Source organism: Pagrus major, chromosome 5 (assembly GCF_040436345.1).
Source record: "Pagrus major chromosome 5, Pma_NU_1.0".
In the NCBI taxonomy this organism is placed as follows: domain Eukaryota; kingdom Metazoa; phylum Chordata; class Actinopteri; order Spariformes; family Sparidae; genus Pagrus; species Pagrus major.
Window position 1 is genome coordinate 35,874,700 of NC_133219.1, and position 26,985 is coordinate 35,901,684.

The 26,985-nt window shown below is 38.9% G+C and overlaps 3 protein-coding genes across 4 annotated transcripts; 1 reads left to right on the plus strand and 2 right to left on the minus strand.

Moving 5' to 3' along the window:
• The first annotated feature begins 270 nt into the window (after positions 1 to 270).
• LOC140996303 (protein prune homolog 2-like) lies at positions 271 to 11,736 on the plus strand. Of its 2 annotated transcripts, none has more exons than XM_073466660.1 (10): positions 271 to 346; positions 3,033 to 3,578; positions 4,743 to 4,831; positions 5,281 to 5,487; positions 5,611 to 5,790; positions 6,281 to 6,380; positions 6,703 to 6,834; positions 8,264 to 8,350; positions 8,641 to 8,739; positions 11,189 to 11,736. In XM_073466660.1, exons 2-10 carry the CDS (start codon positions 3,271 to 3,273, stop codon positions 11,217 to 11,219), a joined length of 1,233 nt encoding a protein of 410 aa, XP_073322761.1. In that variant the 5' UTR covers positions 271 to 346; positions 3,033 to 3,270; the 3' UTR covers positions 11,220 to 11,736. The 2 variants fall into 2 exon arrangements, with proteins under 2 accessions (XP_073322761.1, XP_073322760.1); XM_073466659.1 differs by having other exon boundaries at positions 281 to 346; positions 3,030 to 3,578.
• A 2,240-nt stretch (positions 11,737 to 13,976) lies between these two features.
• Positions 13,977 to 19,250, minus strand: LOC140996197 (beta-1,3-galactosyl-O-glycosyl-glycoprotein beta-1,6-N-acetylglucosaminyltransferase-like). The gene is made up of 5 exons (XM_073466507.1): positions 19,233 to 19,250; positions 16,772 to 17,324; positions 16,541 to 16,634; positions 14,644 to 15,048; positions 13,977 to 14,512 (listed from the first exon to the last, which is right to left on the minus strand). The coding sequence occupies exons 2-5, from the start codon at positions 17,071 to 17,073 to the stop codon at positions 13,994 to 13,996; spliced, it is 1,320 nt and encodes a 439-aa protein (XP_073322608.1). The 5' UTR covers positions 17,074 to 17,324; positions 19,233 to 19,250; the 3' UTR covers positions 13,977 to 13,993.
• A 2,849-nt stretch (positions 19,251 to 22,099) lies between these two features.
• Positions 22,100 to 24,172, minus strand: LOC140996365 (beta-1,3-galactosyl-O-glycosyl-glycoprotein beta-1,6-N-acetylglucosaminyltransferase-like). Its single transcript, XM_073466748.1, has 4 exons — positions 23,871 to 24,172; positions 23,640 to 23,733; positions 22,716 to 23,117; positions 22,100 to 22,585 (listed from the first exon to the last, which is right to left on the minus strand). Exons 1-4 carry the CDS (start codon positions 24,170 to 24,172, stop codon positions 22,100 to 22,102), a joined length of 1,284 nt encoding a protein of 427 aa, XP_073322849.1.
• Positions 24,173 to 26,985: the final 2,813 nt, after the last annotated feature.

Sequence of the window (26,985 nt, forward strand, 5' to 3'; positions counted from 1 at the left end):
CTGGAGATTTGATGGAAGAGGAGAATGACGAGGAAGAGCAGAAGGAAACTGATACGGAGCACTCTGATATTCCAAAATGGACTTCACCAGGGCAAAGTGAGAGGGAAGAAAGACAACAATTAGGTTCTTCTGATCTGCTAAGTTTCACTGAGGAGCTGACTGGAGAGTTTTCAAGTCAACAAACAGATTTAAAAACAGGGGAGCCAAAGAGGGACAGATTCCTACAGAGTACACTGGATTACTACGATGAACAACCTGTAAGGACTGCTGATCGTGATAAATGGTCAACTCAACAACAGATCGGAGACCATGCAGCTTCTCGAGATAGCTATTCACCCGTTTTAAGGTAAGCAACACACCTTAAAGCAGTGTTTCCTTGAAATTTTTACATCGTGTTTTAGCCCAGAAAAAAATGTAGGCTCTCCAAGTAATTAACGTTTTGCACTGTTTGCTGCTAGCATTAGCGAGTGCTGCGGACGCTTAAGAGGCGCTGCTAACGTAGTCACTAGCATTTGTGCTCAGATCGCTGTTGTCAACTTCAGTTTCATCTGCTCAAAATGTACTCCTGCTCTGGCTTTTCTTCCCGAAAGTTCCTATTTAGAGCCAAGTTTGTAGTGTTTAACTATCATTTACTATCTTGCCATCACAGTTTGAGTTTAGATTTCAACTAATCATGGATGATATATGCATACAATGTGTATGAACGTGACTACGTAGCAGGCTGAAATTAAATTAATAACATTTTCCAAAAACGTTTCTGGGATTTACCACTACAGGGAGCTTGCACACTACCAGTCATACTTGTACCACAGTTTGACAATAGTGGCCTTAAAGCGTTTGTTTATGTCTTAAGCACTGTGAAATCCTAATTCTGTCACGTTTACAGTTATTCAAAAGTCACGCAACAACATGCAAATGAATTATCTTTTCATAAATAAAGACAATATAAAAGAAAACATATTTTCTCATTTACATCTAGTTTGTATCTAGCCATGCAGAGAGTTTTGGTTCGATTTCTCTGAGATTTTCAGCCTCCACCACAACAGAGTGGAAGTGAAGGGAAGTTGCATTGTGCTGATAGGCTACAAGTTAAGGATTTAGAAATATCTGTCCAGCATTCTTGCTTTTATTCACGACAGACTTTCTATTCTCTGGCTGCTAACAGCCAGTGAATAAAAAATGCCTGTGCTCACATCTGCCTGTCCTGCACACACACCCACACACATGCCAACCACCCCTCCCCTCACTCTCCCTTAGTTCTCCGCTGGGTTTTTGAGTCTCGAAAGCTTTCTCAATGGAGTCTGTACATCAGAGGAATATTAGCTTCGCTGAACAGACGGGCGAAATCGAGCTACAAGGCCCTCCTGGAATTGAGTCTGATGATCATCTGTGTGTGTGGGTGTGTGTGTGTGTGAGTATGTTGAATGGATGAGTGACAGGCTGTGACTGACAGACAGGACGTGAGAATAAATATTAGTGATGTGACAGAAACAGATTATGAGTATTTGTGTGTGTTTGAGTTAGAAAACAAACTGTGTATGTGTATGTGTGGATGTGTTTCATGTGTTCGGCAGCGAGCGTTGATCTGCTGCTCTGTGTGTGCGTTTATAAATCTGTTTACGCCTCATTAAATATGCATTACCTGCCTCATTACAGCTGGAGCCCCACAACAGCTAATGGAAACAGCTCCCCTAGCGCTCTTACAAGGTGTGGGTGTGAGTGTATGCGGGCAAGCCGGTGTGTGAGTGTGTGCATAGGTAATACCCAATGTATCAGACAATAAAAGTTTGCCCATGTTGCTTCAACTTTACATTAGGAAAACATGTCATCATATTTATATCTGTGTTATTTGTTTGTTATACTGTATGTGAAGCAGACCGTCTTTTATTATCTTTATTATTACAGACACGGTTGTCACAATACCAGAATTTCTTTCCTCCATACAATACCTTGAAAAATATCGACATTCGATACTGTATTCGAAAAATTGACAAGATTTTCAGATTTTATGAAAAGATAAATATAACAAAGCTTGTGCGCTGTGTGTGAAACAAAACAGCATCTTAGTTAATTTACTTCTGGAGGAGGTGGGACTAATTGGGCGCTACAGCGGTGCGTGTGTCAACATGCTGTCGGAGAGGAGAGCAAAAAAAACGCTGCCAGTACTGGAGTATGGATACTGTGAATAATGAGTATTGAATCCATTTTAAATATTCAGTATCAATATGTATCAATATTGCAATACTTTTGGCAACACTATTGCACATATCAAAAGATATGGTTTTATATGGATGAATGGTATATGTTTTTGGGTTGTAAAGCAGAATCTTATGTCGCTCTGTTTTGGTGGTTTAAAACTGTACCCTGGGGAGTGTTCATGTAAACAAACTGCTTACGTTCAGTGTTACTCACCATACCACATTGTACGTGTCCTTGAGGCCTAACAAACACGTTGAATACATTTCCCTCCTCAGAAGACATTTGCGAAGTAGATTTGTTGTTAATGTTTAAACCTTTCATTGTTTACATCCATGTTTTCTTTGCTCATAGTCCTCATCTTCCCCGCTTTTGCTGTAGCAATTTCCCAACACATAATCACCTTTTAATCAGTAGAATAATGTCAGGAATGTAAATCCAAAACCCGTGTACTCATGTACAAGCATGTGATCTCATGCGCGATCACAAGAACAAATTAAACAGGAAGCCACTCATAATAAAAATGTTCCATGGTGCTACTCGTGGTCAAAAACTCCACAGGGTACCTTTAATTTCCACCCAAAGTCACCAGTCTACTGAACAAGCTGGGTCGAATGAAACTCTTGCAAGCCATTATGTTGTAATAAGAGTATATTTGGCTGTTTGAGTGTGTTTGATATATTCATTTAAGAAAAAATCTTAAAAGTAAAAAAAAAGAAAAATACATAGGCTGGACACAGATAGATGAGTTTCACTGCATACCATTTTTATTTACAATTCTTTCTGAATTTCCCCTCTCTTCACCAATCCCCCATCCCCTGTTCCCTTCAAAGAAGACACCAACAAGAAGTGACATCACAATTTTCCTCCCAGCCAGCCAACGAGAATGCTGCATACGAGTGGACAGGAAGTCAGAATTTAACTCAGGGCCAAACCCAGTATGGCTACAACTACCACCACATTGACCAAAGAACTGAAAACCTGAGCCCCCACCCGGCCTGCGTGGATACAAAATCCAACAGCCAGCGAAACACTGCAGATGTCTATGCTGAGTTTACTACTGATGCCACAGCCATGCAGTACGGATCTGAGCAGGCTGAAAGCTATTATGAACCCGGGGTCAGTGCCGAGTACAGCTTGCAAAATTCAGGTTCCAAGTTTCAATATCTAACAAAGGGCCCGTATGGAGATGACTCTAACTCCATGCACACTTCTGAACTCCAGTGCTCTCAGTATCAAGCTGATGGCCAAAGTCAGTATGAGTCTGACCACGCTCATTACCAGTTTGATGGACAATCGTACTACCAATCCGATGTCCACACTGAAAGGGAAGATCATGCGCGGTATGTGCCAGAGGAATATGTTCACTTTCTCCTGGAAAGGTGAGGTTTCAATTTTGCCCCTCAGTACTGTAAGTTCAGCAAGCTCAACACTAACATCTTGGTGCTTTCTGGTATCGAATAATACTTTATGTTCTACTGATAGGCCCATCTCCTTTGCAAGAAAATGTAATTTCATATACAGGTGTCCTGTCTTAAAAGCTGAAACATGATTTTAAGGGATTTCCGTCTATTTCAAGCCAATGAACGAGAATGAGATCAACAGTGGATCTATAAATGTTTTTCCAAACCGAAGAGCTGCACTACTGTCTTTTACCCACAAAGGGGCAGTACAGATCAATTTTAAATTGTGATCAATCCTTTAGATATCTTACAGTAAATAAGCAGCCTTTTTTTTTTTTACAGTAAGTCAACCAAGTAATCAACCAAGATGTAATTTTCAATCAGAAGTCCAAATCAAAAGTCATGTTTTGGTATCAATATTGAATGTGTTTACATGAGTACAAGAACACATTGCATATGTGTGTGGGTGTGTGTATACACTGCAGTTTAATTGTTCCTCATCAGCAGTTGTACCATGGCACTCGTTTTGCCCCACTTTGTAAGTCTGATGACCCGCCCCCTCTTTGGGAAACCCTCCCCTGTCTGTTACTGTGTGTGCGTGTTTACGTACATACACAGCAGATCTTTCCATATTCAAGTGGTCATGTGACTTGATAGTGGAAAGAGTGTTTCAGTCACTCATGCTGGGAGAAGAAAGAATGAGGGAAAGGTAGGTATCCAAAGACAGAGATGTGTATGAGTGTGTCTTTGTGCCTGTGTTCATGTGTGCTGGTTTGTCTGTACTGCTTCTCTCTATTGTTAGGATTTATGGTAATCAGAGTCTGTTAGAGGGGCTTTGGTTAGGGGGGAGGTAGCAACACTGCTCAGTATTGTTTCCTCAGCCCACACGTGCAGCCTGGGAATGAAGCAGTGAGTTCCTGTTCTCTCCGTCTGCTTTGTCACTTCTGTAATCTTTTGGAGTCAAATGAACAGATTTTACAATCTTCCTCATTCAATGTCATGGGAAAAGTTAGATTCTCTTTCTTTGTAGATGATAGTCTTGTTTGGCCCAATACTATGCGTAGCTGTGCCGATGGTGGCAGTGATGATAGCCGTGATAATTTATGTTGTGGCTCATTATTGTCTTTCTGTGCCTCTGAGCAGACACTCCCAACAGGGAGAAGGTGCAGCAGGGATGATGATGAAAATGGCCTCCAGTGAGGAAGCTGCTGAGGAGATGGATAACAGAGAAGGTAAATGTTATATTGCTGCTTTTATTTGAACTATTTGGATAGGATTGAGTGCTGTTGATTTTTGTTGCACCTTACAGGTCAAAGATGAGAGGTACAGTCTTGAGGGTAAATTATAAGATGGATATCAGTGTTTTTTGTGTGTTAGCAAACTGTTTTGACTGTTTCATACATTTTTTAGGCATCTAAAATCAGAAAGATTTAGGAGGCTGACTTGGATTTCGTGATAAATGCTTAACACATGAATATTGTACTCTTAGTTGCTATAAAATCCTGCGCTTATATGACGATCTATAAGAATGTAATGTAATGTTGACTTGCCCTAGTTTCTGAAGTTTAGTTAGCTTATTAGTCTTCTGAAGACTTCTGAAAACATAGTCATATGAGGGGAAACTACCTGGATGTTACATGTTACAACTAAGAAAAAAATTAAATCATCTCTCTTTGACCAGATCAACCGTCCTCTGCAGATCTGTCAGGCGGGTCCAATCAAAGGAGAAAGTTGGCAGCTCCACCAATGAATGTGTCGCTGGACCGCAGTGAGGGGTCTCTTCCCTCAGATGATACCCTGGACACAGAGGACGAGGCCTTGGACACCGGTGATGAGCTGGATGTCAACATAGATGAGCTGGACACACCTGACGAGGCTGACTTACACGGTCAGCCACACACCTGAATACACAATACAAACATGTCTGAATTTGCACACAAAATATAAATTTGTTGTTATGTCGTCCTGTTAATATTAATGTTCTTATCCGCTGTCTTTGTGTCACAAACAGGGGACTCAGAGGAGTCTGATGTGGGTGCAGGAGCAGCATCAAGTGATGCCATCGTAGGACACAGAGCAGCAGGGGAGAGCAGGGACAGCAGGCTTTGGAGGAGCGTGGTGATTGGAGAGCAGGAGCATCGTATTGATATGAAGTGCATTGAGCCATACAAAAGAGTCATTTCACACGGAGGTATGCAAACATAAAATGCTTAAAATGAATGCCGACTAGTTCTTCCTCTACGTTTCAAAGTTTTTGATCACTTGCTCTCTGCTGATTACCTCCCATTTGATTCTTTCCATGCAGTCGCATCTTGACGTTTTTTCCCTTGTTTTGTAGAGTTTTTAAAGGCAAGCACTCTGTTACTGTTGAGCATTTCTCAGTATTGCTAAGAAAGTTCAGCCAAAAGCTTCTTGCCATCTGGTTCCATTCTATTCAAATGAAGGCAGATATCTCTACGGCCAAAACTCTGCAGCTCACAACAAAAGACTGAAGACATATATGTCTTGTCAGTTTTGCCTAACCATGACCCAAAGTAGCGTCTGCCATGTTAACAATAGTGCCAACTTGAATTAGTAGGTCAGAATGACTAATTAGATTAGATGTTTTGAGAAAAAAGTTTCATACAGGACCAGCTCAGGTTTGTAAGTGTCTTTTTTCTCTTTATGTTTTGTGTTTTCAGGCTATTATGCTGAACAGAATGCCATCATCGTGTTTGCCGCCTGCTTCCTACCAGACAGCAACTGTGAAAATTACAATTATGTAATGGAAAACCTTTTCCTGTAAGTGAAGCTACAGTACATGCTAATAATATGTCGATATGTAAACAAGTCATGTGGAAAGCTGAACACCACACCTATTTATGATACTGAGACATGTCATTCTGAAATTGATATGTTGCAGTAGCAAGCCTCACTCTTCTGGCAAGGCTTGAAACAAGATTTACTTACTCTAATACTGTTTAGTTAACGAGAGCATTGCTTGTGTTTCTTTTGTTACATTCCTTGTGTGATAACATACTGTATGCCTATCTTACACAGTGTTTTCTATTGTGTGTGTGTGTGTGTGTGTGTGTGTGTGGGGGGGGGGTGGGTGTGTCTGTAGGTATGTAATAAGTACCTTGGAACTAATGGTGGCAGAGGATTACATGATAGTTTACCTGAACGGTGCAACACCTCGCAGGAGGATGCCTGGCTTTACGTGGATGAAAAAGTGCTACCAAATGATAGACAGAAGGTAATATTCACACGAACAAGTGCACAGCAGCTGTGATGTCTAATATTACGTAAATTCAACACAAACACAGATTAAGATGGATGATCCACCACTAATTTAAGCCACCCATGCCACCTTTTTTTTTTTTGGCAAAACATCTTTATCATTTACTTTAAACAGTGTAGACACAAATACCCATAACAAAACAGAATTGTTAATAAAGAAATAAAAGGAAATACAGTTAAAATAACTATGAAATCAAATAAAAGGATGTGTTGGGGGGTGTACTGCACTTTCTTTACAACCTTTGATTCAGCTGTACACCTGACCCACTTCTTTTCTTGTGTGCAGTCCATTTTCCCCAGCGTTGTGCATGGGTCTTTGCTTTAGTCCCTAGATAATGAGGGAGTTTTTCCATGGAGTATATTTCTTGTACAATGTCCAGCCACTGTCCTGGGTCCCTGGGAATCTTGTAGAGAAGGCTCTCCTCAAGAGTCTGAATCACCCTGACCACATAATGTGTGAATTTTTATAAATGACCAGAAAATATGTGAGTGATTGGCATTGATCCGACTGCACTGTCTCCAGCACTGCTGCATTTTACACAACTATCTATTTTTAATGTAGGGTGTAACAAAAAAAACTAATTAAACTCTTCAATCTGAATTCCCTTATTACATCGTTTTGTTTTACCCCTTCAGAATTGGTTAAACATGTCAAATACATTTGTTAAATAGTAAGAAAGATCAAACCTTAAATTGGAAAAGTAAATTAACCCTCACCATTAAAAAATGAATTAAATAATTTTTAGAAAGATTACTTATACCATATCACTTTAAAAAAAATGTATATGATTAAAATCAGGCATGTTCACCCTAAAGAGTTTTACTTGATAATTTGTTTGTATCTGTAGGTTTTCACTGTGATGCAAGAAATATAACTCAGTCCTTGGTTGGTAATTGTTTATTTTATTTGTATTTTTCTCCCATCACTATTCATAAACAGGTTCATAGGTAGGCCAGTAGGGGGCATACTTTCATAGTTTTTTACCAACTGACTGGGATAAACATAAACCTTTTTTCACACAACAGTTGTGTGTGATGAACTTGTTTTGAACTTTATGACTTTAGTTATGTACTAATATATATATGTATGTATATATATATACTGTGTGTGTGTGTGTGTATATATATATATATATATATATAAATACAAAACACTTTATTCAACCATTTCCCACTCCCTATTTAATAGAGCAGTAAACAGCCTTACTGTGAAAAGAACAACAAGCTGTGCCTGTCACGTCTACTCCTACTCTAAAGTGTACTTTATATCTGCCAGCAGTTATAGTTGATAATATCTACTTGATAATAAATGAATAGGTCATAGTTAGTAATTAAGCTCTTAATATTCTTCTCACACCATGTGTGCCTCTCCTCTTGTCCCACAGACTAAAGAAAAACCTGAAGATGTTCATCATTGTCCATCCCTCCTGGTTCATACGGACTTTGCTGGGAATCACCAGACCCTTCATAAGGTCTCACTGTTGTACTTCACATTTATATGAGACTCAACATTACACTATACATTACATTATACCAATTTCAGAAATGACACTCTTAATTCTAACAGTAATTAAATCCATGCTGCCAGAACATAGGAACACTGGCACATTTCCCAGGATACAGTATTTCACTATCCCCTTCTACGAGCGTACTTACTGATCTATCAGCACTTGACACCACCAAAAATCCCGAAACACCTAACTATTTTCACTTGAATCAGCACATTACTGAGACATACCTTTGTGATTTCTGTTTTCTACAGCTCCAAGTTCAGCAGCAAGATCAAGTATGTGAATAGTCTGCAGGAGCTGGGAGAAATCATCCCAATGGAGTATGTCCATATTCCACCCAGCATTGTAAAGTGAGTCAGCCTGTATTAACATTTAATATAGGAATCTGCACTTCACTTTCAGGTTGCCACGCAAGGTGGAAACAATACTACCTGCACAGGGACATTTTGCCCTTTGGATATCAGGTTGTTTTTTTTTACCACTGAGTGATATTGTAAGCTTTCAAAATAATCAAATGAATACAGTCTGCCATTATTGTCAGCATAGAGCAACTTGTGTTACCACATTAATTTACTCCCCCCCCCCTCCTCCACTAGAATTTGTTTTTTTGCAAATGCAGTTTTTCCCCTTGAAAGTAAAAAACCTGTTTGTCATGTCTGTTGAAGCTAAAATGAATAGAGTCTTCTGTTTCCAGCAGCTGTTCATATTTATGTAAATGTTGTGTACATGGGTGTGTGTTTTATTTAAACATGACAAATACTGTAGTTTCTGATGCAATCATGTCATCGAGCCAAATGTGTTTTTAAGCAGATTAGTCAAGAAATACACACTGAATGTCTTCGGAAGAATCACAGTGCAAATTATTCTAGTGCCTAAATTAGACATGCTCATATTACATCTCTCACTGTGCCCTAAGGTATGACGAGGAGAGGGGTATACACAAATTTGCTTGCATGAGGTAACTCACCTAATCTGCCTGTGTTGATCAGTTGGTTGTATAGACTCTTCCCGGAAAAATCCTTTAAAGCTGCTGTGAACTTCCTCATGCTGGGACTAACCTTTGACTGACCTTTGGCTGTCTCCTTACCCAACACAAAACGAGCCCGATATCGATTTTCTTACTTCAGTCTGTGATGTGGCCGTCCCTGTAAACTGGTTCATTTCATCTCTCATATGTGACATTTTAGTGGAAACCCACTAAATGAACGCCCTGAGGTAGCTTGCATGAACAACCAGATACAAATGCAGTCACTCCCAAAACTCGGCTGGTCTGATCATTTGCTACTTTGAAATTTAAGTATAATGCAAAGTTTGACAGACTCAAAATGGAAAAACACCGGTTTTCTCCAAATTGAACAGTTGCAAGGAGTTTCAGTGGACTTTCTCATAGTTGGCAGCAAAATATTCCCACAGTGTAAAAGAATATGAGGTACAGCATTTAAACTGCAGCTGGCTAACAGAGTCTTCCGGAGAGATGTGTGGGAGCCCGTAATGAGCGTAGGTTAAACAACATTACAGTGTCTTGTAATAGGGTGAATGGTGTCTCTGTCACAGCCACTCTGCCCCCCTGTCACTTGTTTCTGGACTATGTAACTTCAGTGAGAGGGTAGGGTCACAATGTTACATACACGTTCACTTCAGGACACAAGTTTAATAGCAAAGCTATATAGTACATGAAATGAGCGTAAGAGACATCAGTCAGACCTCTTCGGCCATGTACATGACTATTGGTCGCTCATCAGGAAAATGTAAACTCCCTACATCCACTGACCAATGATGTTGTTTATCTGGTGAGAACTTAGAATATAAAGTCGAATATGATACATGCCATTTTATGTATATTTGCTTCCTATTTAGCCATTTCTATCCAAATTTACAGTGTAAAAGGGAAAAAGGGTCTCTTAGCAGCACAATTACATACTCGCTGATGCTTTAGTGGAAATAGAGTGGAGATGAATCTGTGGAAATATAAAAGCTTTAACCCTCTCCATTATCTAAGGGGCCATGTTAGATGCGTTGTGCCACTGAGCATGTACCATGTCTGAAAACTTAATATTGGCATCGACCCAGTGCTTATAAAAAAAGGTGTTTAGCTGAGTGGTTATGGCTAAAATATTGACTCTTCTGAATGTTTTATTGTCAGAATATGATTTCACCCTATGCATTGCAGTGCATCTGTGCCTTACTCCTTTGACCTTGAGCACTCCCACTTCAGAGATGCTTGTTTTCCTTCCCTCCCATTCACCATCCTTTGGCAATGTGGATACAGGCTACTAATCCCCAGCAACTGCATGTGTACTGACAATATGGTCACCCCCACTTCACTTTTTTACCTCCCTCACTAACTTTTGCTCTTTGCCTTCTGACCCAATGCTAAACCAGACTGGATACAGAATTGCAAGACACGGCAGCTAAGTAAGTAGTGGGTTATAGTTTCCTCTCTGTGAGTGATCTTAACAGAGACAAAGGCAGAAATGAGAGCTGAGTATTGACAATAAACTGCATGCTGACACTGCAGAGATCAAGAAGTGGTTTACACATAACTGCTGTGCAAAAACAGTGGCAATGCTGTCCATGACTAACAATGACTGTGGTACAGACTGAAACATCAAACAAATGCTGATTTTGTCAGGTTGCAGTTACAGAAAAACGTGTTGTATAGTTGGAATGTCAGTAGGCACATTTCATGTCCTAAAATCATCTGCAACTGTGTCTGCATCTGCACGTTTTCACTTGATGACTGTCATTTACTTTAAAATCTGACAACAATTCCCTCTCTTTGTCTTCTCTCCCACTCAGAGCCGACAAGACGGGGAGCTCCGTCGTTTGACACTCACAAGATACCTGACTGCTGCCAATCTCCTCCCCTTACAGCATTTTGCTGTACTCGGCATACCTGAATATAAGCCAGCCTGTAGCATGACGTGTACGGCACATAGTTGTTACACCAACAACTGGAAATGGATAAGAGTGGAAGATGCTGTTGTACAAAACATCAGGCAGTTGCTTGTTCATTGAGGAAAGTACCAACATGAGGGTGCTGAACATAATACTGTATTTACAGTACGGAGACTGTCACTGTGCTGAAGGGAAGATGCTTTATCCTTTACTACCGTATGTTATACAGCACTTGATTGTGTTCCCCATTCTGAATGGTATCATTTGATTTCTTTGACTTAATTTTTAAGTTGAACAATACTTTTTTTTTTTTTTTTTTACGTAATTCACATTGGAGGAATTACTAACTGACTTTGTTACATTCATGTATTAATCCACCCTGTCAGTTGCCATATGTACCTTTTGTAACCCATGGTAAGTATGGACTCTCTGAAGCCACAGGCTTGTGACTCTTTGACCTTATAACCAAATACATGCCAACAGAAGTCGTATCATAGCCCACAAGGGATGTTACTACACCTTAACTCTGTCAATAGACTGTGTTATAAATGGTTACATTATTTAATTTGAGGGAGTCAATGTTTACCTGAATTTGATCCACACCCGAAATAGTTATTGTACTGTACTGTAACCTCGTCAGTTTGTAATGGCATGAAACAGAATGTCTCAGCTGGTTTTTGAAATGTTTACAATGTTGAAGGCGGCTCCTTTTACATCATGTCACCGTCTCATTCAAAAATCTCATACAATCTTTAAAAGGCTGTCTGTAGGCTGTTCTACTAACACTGTATATCACTGTGAAACATCATATCATAAAGAAGGTAGCAAAATAGCAGTTATCTGTAGCTGCAGTAATGTGTTGCATGCTCTCAGTTGCTACCGTTTGAGATTGCTCCGAACTGGAACGATTACTCGCCCAAAATTGGTCATTTTTGTGATGGTTATTAGGAGTGTGTGCGTGTGTGTGTGTGAGAGAGAGAGAGAAAGAGAGAGAGAGACTGTTAGGAAGTGATGAAGATACTATATATGTTGCCTGATGTTTGAGAGGTACAGTATAAAGACTCCCCACTGTGCAGGTTGGGCTGTGTCTACTTTTAGTAGCTTTTTCTTATATTTGTACACATTTCTTTGTTGCTTGCAAGGAATTCATTTGTTCTAAAATATGTCAAATGTTTTACCTCATTAAATATGTGTTCCCCTGCACCAAAATATATACCATACACAACAATGTATATGTTGCACACTGCATAATAATTAAAAGTTGACTTCAGTTGACCAACTTCACTGCCTTAAGTTTTTTTTTTTAACATTGAATCGAAGAGAATGAATTAATCCTTTTTTTGGACCCCTTTTTAGTGACCAAAAAATAGTAAATGCAAATTAATTATAAACTAGAGACCATCTTGCGATGGGATAACACCAGGCATGGTTCATGTTGTGATCCATGACTGTGACCACACACATCTTCAAACTCAGCTACACATTTGGATACTTCACATCTACCTGTTCTTCTTTAAGCAACTTTTCCAGCTATGTCAGGTTTCATTGGGACTGTGATAGGAGAGTCATTTTGGCCCACTCAAATTGACATTGCTGCTTTGAAGTTAATGCTCTGTATGTTTGGCTTTAGATTTGGGGTCAAATATCTTCTCCAAAGTTGTTATTTGACCAGTAGAAACAACTTCGAGTTTTACTGCAGGTTCTCCATAGTTTGCACATAAGCACATCCAAAAACTAAACCTGGTATGCTATATAATGCTGTTTTCACATGAAAAATGCTTCAAGGACTTTTTTTCTGGGCTTTTTAGTATATTGATGTAATTTACTGACTGATGGACAGCTATGAAATAACCTGATGTACAGCTGGATTAGCAGCAATAGGACTTGTTATACTCACCCTGGGAGTAGTCAAGACCATGAGTGAAACTCCAAAAGTAGACATTTGTTTACAGCTGTAGTGTCTGTGGCATACAGCATAAACATACCAGACACTGGAACATATTTCCCACCCAATGCGTCCAATTCATCCATGTAGTTTTTGTCTTTTAATTCACAGAGCCACTGAAATGTCACTGCGATCATGTAATTATCTTGACGTGGGTGGCGCAGCTGAACCAACCACCCAGCATCTTGAATAAAAAGACACTATAAGTGAACAGAAATTCCAGGTCTTGTGGCCAGCAGGGGGCTACTCCATTGGTTGCACACATAAATCCAATTGTATGTAAGCTTATGAGAAAATGACCTTACTTCACACTTAATTTATTTCCTCAGTGAACATTTTGCTAATGAGTTTATGGTGTCAATCACTGGTTTCAAGTCTTCTTCAAGATGATGATAATTTTGCACATTATTGTTCCCTTTAGAGTTAACTATACAATATAGCAGGGTATGCTCAAGGTGGTAAATATCCATCAACATATTTGACATTTCTTTGATATTCCCAACAAATTACCACAATAATTACCTAGAATGTAACACAGAACATTATTTGATTATAATGTCTTCTATTTTCCAATAAGCAGTTAATAAATAACTCATAATTTCTTAAATACATTTCCAGGAATCTTCCAACTGGTTTCTGCTTAACTTCTGCTGATCATGCCATTTTAACTTTAATTTCCCCTCAGTCGACCACAAAATTGAAGTAAATATTTGCAGCTTCAATTCCAATAGTTTCTGACGAATATCTGTTGATCATGCCATTTAATTATCTGTTACATCCATAAAAAAATACATCCACTGTAACTCAGCCAGTGTCTTTTCTCTTAGAAACTTCTCCAAGCAGTAGACAGCAATGGGATCTGTCTCTGTGTCAAACTTATTGGCAAAGAGGTGATGTTGCTTAAGCAGCCACTGTAGATCTCCAGCACCATACACACATATTGACCTGACATGGTTGCCTTGACACTCTGGGTATGCTACATTCAGTGAACCATTCACCCCCTCCTGCCCCTGCCACTTCACCAGTCGTGCAGCTGCATGCATGTCTGACGTGTCATATTTGGGGTGAGGCCATGTTGATCCAGGAACACCAGGGATTCGTTGAATAGTTGCCCAGAGGAACTCATCAGGACTCCAGGTATCTTTGGCCCACTCGATTAGTGTCTGTATTCGGTTGTCCTCCAACACACTGCGGACATAGCCTCTGTTAACCACAATGTAGGCATTTCCAGACAGAATAGGCAGGTTGAATGGAGGTGGGTCCTTCACCTTTCCTACTGCCTGAGACAGTTGAAAAAAAATATATTAATATGATGGTGACAGACATTAATATCAATCTCAAAACAAGGTTTTTGCAATGACAAAATTACTGTGCAAATTTAGCAAATTATAAGAATCTCCAAAAGAAGTACCTGGATTTTTCCATCAACTATCTGGTGAGCATTTGTCACCCTCCGTTTCTTTCTTTCAGGCATTTGTTCCGACTCCAAGCTGTTACCGCCCCTCAATGAACGCAACATTCGTACAATCTCCAAGTTGGTTTTCAGTGGGAAATCCTGACCACAAAGGTTGATGAAGTATTTCCATGTTGTGCTGGCGTTATAAAGATCAGCCATACAGTTAAGGTCAGCCTGGACTCGTGGCCAGGCAGCATAGACCACGCTCACAGGCTTGCTGACCATGAAGACATTCGGGAAACAGGAAGTAATGCCCATGATGGCAGAGAAGACGGAGATGTCGGATTTTTTGTCCACATGGACACAATAAATATTTTGAGGTGCATAGATGGCTCGAAGCAGTTGCTCAAAGTTCTGCACCTAGAGTATATGAAAAAAACAATGAATTCAATTATTTTTGTATATGTTGCATATACTTATTGTTGCATGTATTTGCTTTTATTTCAACCATTTATAAGGGCATCCTCTCACTCAGCCCGGTGTCTTCAGGACATTCCCCTGAGAGTCATAAAACAACTCCAAACACACCAGGACATCGTCGAGGACATCAAAGAATCAAAGGCCAAATGGCAACATCAACAATGACGGTTTATTGCCAGGATAGAGCACCGAACCTACGTGATAAACTATCACCAATTCCACATCCTCAGACATGGCCCAGAGTTCATAAAATAGTTTGAACTGCTCTCACAGGACCACAGGTCCGCGGACCCCAGTGTGCCATGGCCTGTGTAGATGCTAAATCTGCATGCCTGTCTGTTAACTTACACTACAGTCCTCCTCATCCAAGATAAGGAACAACCACTGAACAAACAGTGTGATGATTTTAATTCTGTTTAGATTCATTGTGCCTGTTTAAAGATGTCAATCTATCAATACATGGATGTATATAATGCTTCTGAGTTGCCACTCATAACCATTAATCATGGATTAATAAGGGATTTTATTTATTTTTTTTACTGTACACAAGAGTAGTTATTGGTATTATCGAGTAGACTAGGCTGTTATCTTGGTGGACGAATAATTAGCAGGTTGCTTGATAACCTTTATTAGCACCATATTAATAGTAAATATTTTTGAGCTAAAATTATAATCTTACAGTTGCTGTTCCATAAAGTTGGAGGACTCTCAAGAGACAGAACTGGAAATTGTTTTTAAAAAAAAAAAAAAAAAACTCAAGTAGCAGAGGCCAAGATATCCTGACTTTTTGTCCTGAGGGGCAAGTTCCAAAAACACTAGATCCTACACTTCCAAAAATGCAACCTTCATTAAAACCCCTGCCACCAATTCACATCTCTACTTTGCCGAGATAATCTTATAACTACATCAGGGTTATTTCTTAGAACTTTGGAAAGCTCCCTCCAAAGGCACAGAAGACATTATACAGATGTTTTCACAGACTGACTTCTTGAAGTCCATCAGTTCATACCTGGCATTAACATGCATCTCAACATGTGTCTTTAGTGATCTCAGATCCACGGCTCCATGTGCAAATAAGCCGATACATCACTGGGAGATGCGGTTTTTGACAAAAAAAATTACCTTTATGTATGACATTTGCCAAGACAGAACCTGGCTTGCCGACTATATCACCATGCAGCCTTGCCCATGATAAAACGTCCATCAGGCACATTGCATAAGGACTACATCAACTCCGTCTTTTTTTTTCTTTAATTACTTCTTCATATAAGTCTCAATCAGGTCTGAACAGCCTCCTTGTGTCATTTAAATTCAATTTCATGTATAAAATCGGTGGAGTGCCCCTTTAAACAATTATTAAAATGAATTGTTTAGACTACTACCCCATTGTTATTACAGTGTATTTAAAGGTCAATTCAGGCTTTAGAAATACCTTATGATGCACAACAATAGAATAAGCCAGAGGGAAGTCCTCTTCTTCCTGACTTAGAGGGAATGTTAAGTATTTCCTGCTTAATTGGAATTTCCTGTAAATACACAACATTGAACAAATAACATAGGGAATGTAGTGCATGCTTCCAAAGAATGTATGTTAAATTTAGCACATTTAAAAAATGGCTTAGAGAAACATTATTAGTGCAACTTGTAGTTTAAAGCAACACACCTGCAGTCTTTTGTTGCATTGATGTAATACTCGTCAGGGATCCGAGTGCTGTCCTTGAATGTCTTAATGATGTTCAGTAATTTGGCCTGCTCCAATGCCTCCCTCTCTCCCTGCAGGATTCCTGAACAGTCACACATTTTCTCTGGATCCCCATCAAGGTCGGTGTACTCCAACCGGCTGTAGCTGAGACTGAAGGTAGGATTCCAGCTTGTTTTGGTGAAACTGAGTAGCATCCATAGTGACCCCAGAACAACATTGAGCTTCAGCAACCACAGCAGCCAGCCTCGTTTCAGTAGCTTCATTATTTGAGAAGAGGACTTCTTCAACTAAGATGCTCTAAGACACTGAAGATGCAGTGTGAGTGATGTATGTAGTCAAGCTGCACTTAGTCTTTATATTCTTTTTTTAATAATAATTAATAGAGTCTCTGATTATTGTGCATTCTGTGATTTACTGCACATCAGCATGGCTAAAAATGATGTTGATGGAGTATTGTTGTGTGGATAAGTTCCTCTTGGTATGGATCCAGGTAGGCAAGTCACTCCAGAAGCCCCTGGAAAAAAGATGAGTAGTGAATATGGACATATTCATTGCCAAATGTACAACTGCCAAGCATGACATTTATATTTGACAATTATACTAAGTTCATGTTTCCATGTAATCAATATAATTTTGACTGAACCAGAGATGCTCCCAGTCTTTTAATGTGTAGATTTTTAAAGGTCTGCTCCAATCACATAAAGACATACAAAATTCTTTAATATGTGTCTGACTGGTTTTTGCAAAATAATAATAAAAATAAGAATAATTATCACATTAAAAAAATTAAATAAAAAATTCCAGAATTTATGAATATCCAAATATTTTCAATTGCATTGGAAGTTTGCATCAAACTTGTAATGTGAAAACAGCTTTCTAGTGTCAAACTCTACAAATACATTATTCTGCAATAATTTATTTCAACTGTAGAGCAAGAAGAAAAACACATTTTTGAGTGGATTAAAAGAAGAAATTTGACTTTTCCAAAGTAAAATATTCAGTAAGAGTAAAAAATCTAATTCTTTTTGTTTATTCCTTAAAATGTGTTCAATTTTCAAGTCATTTTTAATATTTGTTTTATTTGGGGTACAAAGATTTGCAACTGGCAAGCAGTGATTTAAAAAGTTGCAAAAGTCCTACTTGAGTAAAAGTAAAGATATGGTGATAAAATAGGTTATTACTTTGTTTAAAGTGAAAACCACCCATATGAATAGTCAGAGTAAAAGTCTTACAGTATTTGATATCAAATGCAACCATAGAACAAGGTTCATGCTGTATAATAATGTTAGTCTTTACACTAGACACGCAGTTTGCCAAGGTATCATTATACCAGGATACTGTTGTTGACAGTGGCAGACTCAGGATGTTTTGAGGGGCAGAGGCAAAATAAATAAACAAAAGGGCACCACATGTATGTGGAGGGAAACGATAAATTTAATACATTTATTGCAGCTGCAGTTGATGGATTATGGCGATTAATCAGAACTAGACGGAACCTGACTCTCGCTCACTGCTCTGGGAATCACTAATAGCAAATCTGCAGAGCCAAACTGCAAGAGCTCTCACTTTACATCAGTAAATATGATCAAAATCATTCAGTTCACCCCCTTAACTCAACATCATGTTGATTTGTAGACTGAATTTGATGTCATCACAACCACTTATGCGATTGAGTTTACTCTTCACATACCAAGATCATGGTGATACAGCAAGACAATACCTGGCTCACCAGTGTCGCCAGGTAGCCTTGCCTGTGACCCCTCAATTAAAAGATTTGCATGTTTACGTTGCATAGTAACTCTACCAACATAACTCTCTTGTTCTATTTTTCACACACACACACACACACACACACACACACACACACACACACACACACACACACACACACACACACACACACACACACACACACACACACACACACACACACACACACACACACACACACACACACACACACACACACACACAGGGCAAAACAAAAGTAATTCAGGAGCGAAATAAATGAAATAAACCACACCAGACAATCACCCGCGGAGGATACAAACACATTGATTACAATCAGGGACAAAGTAAATGAAATAAGCCCCACTCACAACACACACTCCTCTAAAATGGCCAAAGCTAAAATAATTAGGGAAGAATGGCAATTATGTGCAAGAAAAGTTGCGTTGTTTTATTTGCTTTTTGTGCTTATATTGAACAATATAGTAACAATGGATGATTATATCATGTTCACTGTACTTTGAATGACCGGAATAAGCCGCACATCAGAGTATGTATCCATTCATTGTAATCTTATGTTGTCATTGCATTTTATAACAAAATATTGTAACAAAATCTAAAAATTTGAATTTTTAGATTCAGATTCGAACTTTACCGAACTCTCTCACAAATGGATGAAACGCTTCACACTCACCTTGTCCTCGGCCATGCAGGCAAAACGGAGGCGAAACCATTTCCGCCCTTAAAAAGAGTGGGACGCGCGTCTCCAGGGTCATGTGACCATTAATAAAAATGTTTTATTATTTTCATGGTGATTGTGTGGCCAAATCACTTGTTTTGTTTATGGGGAAATGTTTAGATGACAGGGTAAAATGAGTGTGTGAAGCACACTCATGTTTAAACAGCCTGTAGATGTTTCCTCTGCCCATTAATATCATTAAATTGATTAATTCTGTAAAAGTGGATACGCCCAGGGGAGGGGCTTTTTGGTTTAAAAGAGGGCCATTTAGAGTCAGTCTTGCTATGGTGTTCACAGGGAAGGGAACATCTGAGACAGAGAAGTTTAACTGGTTTGCTCAACTTTTGTTTTGTTTCTTTGAAGTTATTGGATTGCTGCAGAATTCAATCTTCACCTTATGTAGATATTGTACAGTTTGTTTGTTATTTTCACTTGTGTAAATATTTCCACTGCTGCATTGTGGAGGGTGGTGTAATTAAAAGGTATTTTCCCTATATCATTTTTCGACTACGCCATCGTTTTGTTTTTGTTTTTGAGGAGTTTAAAGTAGAACCCCACTACATGCCTAAATATCTCTAGATATATATTTTTTAGATTATCTGTTTATATTTCAGAATTCATACGCAATTGGTCAGTCAGGCAGTAATTGGAAAAGTATAACTAACATTGTGTATGTTTTAAAAAAAATAGAATGTATAAATATATTAACATTGAAATAATGTTTTAGATCATACATTTTCTGGGCCAGTTCTGGTTTATTTATTCTTGGCTGACATGTGGCCATATTACAGAATACAGAATGCAGAACTCCTTTATTGTCATTGTAAACTCAGCATACAACAAAAATAAGAGTGCAACTCTATTTGGTGTAACATCACAGGATATAGAATAAAAACAGTACAAAAGCAAAAAATAATATAAGAAATATAATATAAAAACAAAGTATGAAAGTCAGGAATCAGTATTGCACATGAAGGTAGAGATAGTAGCATGTTTGAAATAAGAGTCTCAGTGTTGTTTTGTGTATACTATGGCCTGCTCCTGGCAAACAGGAGTGAACCGCCTAAGTGCCATCATTCCACAGGGACGTGTCTGGTGTAGACCAGATCTGGGGCCTCAACAATTTTGGTATCAGGGGTTTAAGGGCCCAATATTGTGTTTTGTCCAAGAAACTTGAACGAGCACTCACCTAAAAGATAGTCCATATCTGACCCTAAAGCCTCTATTACCAGGGATGTACAACTACAACTATGATTGGAAGGTTTGAGACAAAGTTGGGAGACAGTGTTTGAAAACATTGCAGAAGAAAGATGGAAAAAATTAGTTGGCTCTTGGAAAATGTGAAGCACATTCTTAATTTATAGCAACTTGACCTCGAGTTAATTGGCTAAACTAAAACTTGAGGAATAGTGACACCTGCTGGAGATGTGAGAAATAAGCTGGTACTCTTGTAAATGTTACATTTCAATGGGGAAAAACAGGCACCTTTGGGAGGAGGTCACTACTCTCCTAGATCAATTGTTTCAGTTACAGCTGATTAAATTAAATTAATTTATGAGTTCTGGGTCTGTTACCAGACAATATCATTTTTGAATAAAGGAAAGAGTTTATGGATCAGTCTGACGGGGAAAAAACAGGATGTAGAATAATATTGAGACACTGAATAAAGAGTTTGGCTCTACAGTAGATGAACATTACATAGTTATCATCAACAGATGGGATGCCATTTGTTCAAAACACATTTGAATGTAAAGGCAACAAAGAAAACTGCTTATTAGAGAAGAAAAAAGAGCAGTGGTGCTGAGCCTGATAATGTGCAATTAATAAAACCATTTTCAATTGAACCAGCAGGGAGATATTAGTGCAGTGGAGTGAATTTAACTCAGTACATTTACTCAAGTACTGTACTTAAGTACTTGTACTTTACTTGAGTATTTCAATTTTATGCTACTCAATGCTACAAACTTAATCTTAATGCCAATATTGTACTTTTTCTCCCCACATTTGTCTGACAGCTTTAGTTTCTAGTTACAGATGAGTTTTTCACTCCCTTCCTGTCTAGTGAGAAGCATGTATCTTCACTTTCTACAAATATACACATAACATCAATTAATCAATTTACTTTAAATACATCTAAAAAGACAACAACAAAGCTCGCAAACATAAACTTGACATACATTTCCAACAACCTACATAATCTCATCTGGTGGAACCCTCCAGACAGCTGTCCTGAATAGTAAAGAAGTGCTTGGATGCCCGGAAGCAGTAGTGCAAAGGTAATTGTTTAGCGTTTGATATGACATATGACAGTATGTGTGTTTCTCTGCCCAAATCTTTTAACAGGTGCTAGTTTCACTTGCCTGCACCTGTGCACCCTTCAGCATGCAGGTCTCAAGCCACTCTGCTTGGATGATAAGAGAGGCTGCACTCGGTCATTTTTAATTTCACTCACCTGCATGCATCCGCTATGATCAGGATGATATTTTTTATGACCCCACACCAGGATGCACATGTTGCACACTACCAATTGTGGATTTTTTTATTATGGTTCGTGTGACTGACAGTGATGTTTTGAAGTCATTCCTGCGTTTTTGGCTTTATGTTTGGGGTTGAATATCTTCACAGTTCTTCTGCACACTGCAGTGTGTTTTGCTGCATGCTTTCCCTGGACTAACTGATAAACAGCAATGAAATAACACGATATACTGCTGGATTAGCAGCAATAGGCTTTTACTACACTGCAAATATGCATAACAGTAAGATACTGCATACATAGAAACATTTAAATTATTTTATGCATTTTAAGCAGATAAATCATTCATCTAATGTAACTCAGCCAGTGCCTTTTCTCTTAGAAACTTCTCCAAGCAGTAGACAGCAATGGGATCTGTGTCTGTGTCAAACTTATTGGCAAAGAGGTGATGTTGCTTAAGCAGCCACTGTAGATCTCCAGCACCATACACACATATTGCCCTGACATGGTTGCCGTGACACTCTGGGTACACTGCCTCCAGTGACCCCTCTGACCCCTCATGCCACGACCACTTCACCAGCCGTGCAATAGCATTGATGTCTGTCATGTCATATTTGGAGTTGGGCCAAGTTGATCCAGGAACACCAGGGATTCGTTGAATAGTTGCCCAGAGGAACTCATCAGGACTCCAGGTATCTTTGGCCCACTCGATTAGAGCCTGTAATCGGTTGTCCTCCAACACGCTGCGGACGTAGCCTCTGTTAACCACAATGTAGGCATTTCCAGACATAATAGGCAGGTTGAATGGAGATGGTTCCTTCACCTTTCCTACTGCCTGAGACAGTTGAAAAAAATTAATTAATATGATGGTGACAGACATTAATATCAATCTCAAAACAAGGTTTTTGCAATGACAAAATTACCGTGCAAATTTAGCAAATTATAAAAATCTCCAAAAGAAGTACCTGGATTTGTCCATCAACTATCTGGTAAGAATTTGTCACCCTCCATTTCTTTCCTCCTATTTGTTCCGACTCCAAGCTGTTACCGCCCCTCAATGAACGCAACATTCGTACAATCTCCAAGTTGGTTTTCAGAGGGAAATCCTGACCACAAAGGTTGATGAAGTATTTCCATGTTGTGCTGGCGTTATAAAGATCAGCCATACAGTTAAGGTCAGCCTGGACTCGTGGCCAGGCAGCATAGACCACGCTCACAGACTTGCTGACCATGAAGACATTCGGGAAACAGGAAGTAATGGCCATGATGGCAGAGAAGACTGAGATGTCAGATTTTTTGTCCACATGGACACAATAAATATTTTGAGGTGCATAGATGGCTCGAAGCAGTCGCTCAAAGTTCTGCACCTAGAGAATATGAAAACACAATAAATTAAATCCTTTCTGTATGTGTTGCATCTTTATTTTTGGTATATTTAAAGGAGCCCTCCAGCAATTCAATATTGCTCTTCCATAAAACTAGAGGACTAAAAGGAGAAATTTAAAAATTGAAGCAGCAGAAACTGAGATATCCTGACTTGACCATGATGCAAAGTTTATTAGACCGCCTGCCTCCAAAATGCTTTTATCAAATTCATTTATCAAATTGAAACACATGCTTTCTGATAAATAAATCTGGAGGCCAAACTGAGATAATCTGATTACTACATCAGGGAATATTTTTTTTCAAACTTTGGAAAGCTTCCTCCAGAGGAACAGAAGACATTACACAGATGTTTCCACAGACTTACTCCTTGTTACATTTAAACAGACCTTTATGTGTAAAATCGGTGGAATGCCCCTTTAAACAATGATTAAAGTGAATTGTTTAGACTACTACCCCGTTGTTATTACAGTGTATTTAAAGGTCAGTTCAGGCTTTAGAAATACCTTATGATGCACAACAATAGAATAAGCCAGAGGGAAGTCCTCTTCTTCCTGACTTAGAGGGAATGTTAAGTATTTCCTGCTTAATTGGAATTTCCTGTAAATACACAACATTGAACAAATAACATAGGGAATGTAGTGCATGCTTCCAAAGAATGTATGTTAAATTTAGTACATTTAAAAAATGGCTTAGAGAAACATTATTAGTGCAACTTGTAGTTTAAAGCAACACACCTGCAGTCTTTTGTTGCATTGATGTAATACTCGTCAGGGATCCGAGTGCTGTCCTTGAATGTTTTAGTGATGGTCAGTAATTTGGCCTGCTCCAATGCCTCCCTCTCTCCCCGCAGGATTTCTGAACAGTCGCACATTTTCTCTGGATCCCCATCAAAGTCGGTGTACTCCAACCGGCTGTAGCTGAGACTGAAGGTAGGATTCCAGCTTGTTTTGGTGAAACTGAGTAGCATCCATAGTGACCCCAGAACAACACTGAGCTTCAGCAACCACAGCAGCCAGCCTCGTTTCAGTAGCTTCATTATTTGAGAAGAGGACTTCTTCAACTAAAATGCTCTAAGACACTGAAGATGCAGTGTGAGTGATGTATGTAGTCCAGCTGCACTTAGTCTTTATATTCTTTTTTTAATAATAATTAATAGAGTCTCTGATTATTGTGCATTCTGTGATTTACTGCACATCAGCATGGCTAAAAATGATGTTGATGGAGTATTGTTGTGTGGATAAGTTCCTCTTGGTATGGATCCAGGTAGGCAAGTCACTCCAGAAGCCCCTGGAAAAAAGATGAGTAGTGAATATGGACATATTCATTGCCAAATGTACAACTGCCAAGCATGACATTTATATTTGACAATTATACTAAGTTCATGTTTCCATGTAATCAATATAATTTTGACTGAACCAGATATGCTCCCAGTCTTTTGATGGGTAGATTTTTAAAGGTCTGCTCCAATCACATATCAAGACATACAAAATTCTTTAATATGTGTCTGACTGGTTTTTGCAAAATAATAATAAAAATAACATATATATATACATATATATACATATATACATATATATACATATATGTATACATATATATATACATATATATATGCGCAGACCCTGGACACGGATGCTAACCTGGACGGTTTTCAAATGCGGCGGGCAGACAGGACGGCACCCAGCTGGCACCGGACGTCAATAGACGTTGGTCTTTGGTTGGATTCAAGTCATGACATCAGGTGACCAAAAACCAACGTCCATTTAACGTGACCTTTATACCTTTAATAATGACCTTTTTGATGACTAAATTCTAACGTCTGGACAACATCTATCAACAACGTTAGTTTGACATAAGATATAGACGTCTAATGACGTTGAAATTTGGTTGGTTTAAAGTTTGGGTGTTACATAACTGATATCCAACGTCGGACCAATGTCTGGTGCCAACGTCATTTTGACATATGACTCTGACATTTATGTGACCAAAAACCAACGTCCATTTAACGTCTACTTTCAACATCTTTTGACATAGGAATATTGACGTCAAGTGACGTTAATATTTTGTTGTTTTTATGTTGTGGTGTTAGGCAACCAAAACCCAACGTGTGTCAGACGTCCTGTACTAACAAAACTTTGACGTTGAATAATGACCTTTTTGATGACTAAATTCTAACGTCTGGACAACATCTATCAAGAACGTTAGTTTGACATAAGATATAGACGTCTAATGACGTTGAAATTTGGTTGGTTTTAAGTTTGGGTGTTACATAACTAATATCTAACGTCAGACAAATGTCTGATGCCAATGTCATTTTGACATATTATTCTGACATTTATGGTGACCAAAACCCAACGTCTTTTCAACACCATAATTTAAACGTTTACAGAACGTGATATTCTGACATCCTTTGACATTAAAATTTTGTCGCTTTTAAGTTGTGGCGATAAGTAACTAAAATCCAATGTCTTGCAAACATCTAAAACTAACATCAGTCTGGCATAGAAAACTTCAACTTTAACGTCATAATGATAACATCGAAACAATGTAATATTCTAACATTGTTTGTTTGACGATATTTTGTTGGTTTTAAGTTAGGGTTAAGTAGCTAACTAATATACAACATCATAATAATGTCTGATGCCAATTTTGACATAATAACATTTATGGTGACCTTTTTCTATCGTCTGTTAATCGTTTAATATTAACAAGCACATAATTCTGACATTGAGATTTTGTTGGTTTTAAGTTGTGGTGATAAGTAGGCCTAATTAAAATCGAACCTCATCCACACGTCTTTCACTCTGATATAGAATGATGACCGAAACGTTAAAAGTCATAATGTTAATCGTTAATTGTTGGATGTTGATGTTGTAGATGTATCGTGCCAACATAATATCGATGTACAATAATATAATTTTATGTTGACCAAAGAAAGTCAGTGTCAGTAGCGGATCAGCGTCAGTAGCAGATCTGACCATGCATGTCTGGGGATGTGATTCAAGAGCTAAATATTTTCATAACCCTTGATGTTAAAATGTATCATCCCAAGTTAACTTGGGATGATACATTTTAACATCAAGCAAGAGAATCTCTTTAAAGTGTATTTCCATCTATAATTTACACTGTCGGCCTGTTTTGCTTGACACAAACTGTGAACTACATTTCCTGTTCATAATCGACCTGTAACCAGTGTTGCCAGAATGAGTTTAGAAATAGAATTTTTCAGTCACATTCAAAATAAAATTATCCAACTAAAATACAGTCTGATAGCTCTGCTGTGTTTTGGTGATCACTGTGGTATTGGGCCTATGCATTGCATCTTTACAAGCGGCTCCTTCAGTTCAACCTGAATATCACCATCCACAGAGCCCTGCGTGAGGAGATGAGCTTGTAAAACTGTATGGACTGTCATGGAGATATTGCGGATCTCACTTCAACCCTGGTGCAGAGGTGATAGACTAGCTGTTATGGGATAGGGTTAAATGGGACTGTTTTATTTTAAAAAAAAATAATAATAAGCCTGGCAGCAGCAGCTAGCTACCACCAGGCCAAGCTCATACTCCAGCAGCAGTCAGCTTTCACCAGGCTCAGGCTCCAGCAGCAGCCAGCTACCAGGCCAAACTCAAGCTTCAGCAGCAGCAGCAGCTACCGATAAGCTAAACTCAGGCTTCAGCAGCAGCAGCTACCGCTAGGCTAAACTAGGCTTGAGCAGCAGTACCACCAGGCCAAGTTGGCTCCAGCAGCAGCCAGTTACCAGGCCAAACTCAAGCTTCAGCAGCAGCAGCTACCGATAAGCTAAACTCAGGCTTCAGCAGCAGCAGCTACCGCTAGGCTAAACTAGGCTTG

Bases quoted from the DNA above. Each gene is read 5' to 3' on its own strand.
- LOC140996303 (XM_073466660.1), top strand. From the start codon at position 3,271: ATGCAGTACGGATCTGAGCAGGCTGAAAGCTATTATGAACCCGGGGTC. The intron at 6,381-6,702 runs GTAAGTGAAGCT...GTGTGTCTGTAG, and splicing joins GTAATGGAAAACCTTTTCCT to GTATGTAATAAGTACCTTGG. The intron at 6,835-8,263 runs GTAATATTCACA...CTTGTCCCACAG, and splicing joins TACCAAATGATAGACAGAAG to ACTAAAGAAAAACCTGAAGA.
- LOC140996197 (XM_073466507.1), bottom strand. From the start codon at position 17,073: ATGAAGCTACTGAAACGAGGCTGGCTGCTGTGGTTGCTGAAGCTCAAT. The intron at 16,635-16,771 runs GTGTGTTGCTTT...GTGTATTTACAG, and splicing joins AATGCAACAAAAGACTGCAG to GAAATTCCAATTAAGCAGGA. The intron at 14,513-14,643 runs GTACTTCTTTTG...CAACTGTCTCAG, and splicing joins TAGTTGATGGAAAAATCCAG to GCAGTAGGAAAGGTGAAGGA.
- LOC140996365 (XM_073466748.1), bottom strand. From the start codon at position 24,172: ATGAAGCTACTGAAACGAGGCTGGCTGCTGTGGTTGCTGAAGCTCAGT. The intron at 23,734-23,870 runs GTGTGTTGCTTT...GTGTATTTACAG, and splicing joins AATGCAACAAAAGACTGCAG to GAAATTCCAATTAAGCAGGA. The intron at 22,586-22,715 runs GTACTTCTTTTG...CAACTGTCTCAG, and splicing joins TAGTTGATGGACAAATCCAG to GCAGTAGGAAAGGTGAAGGA.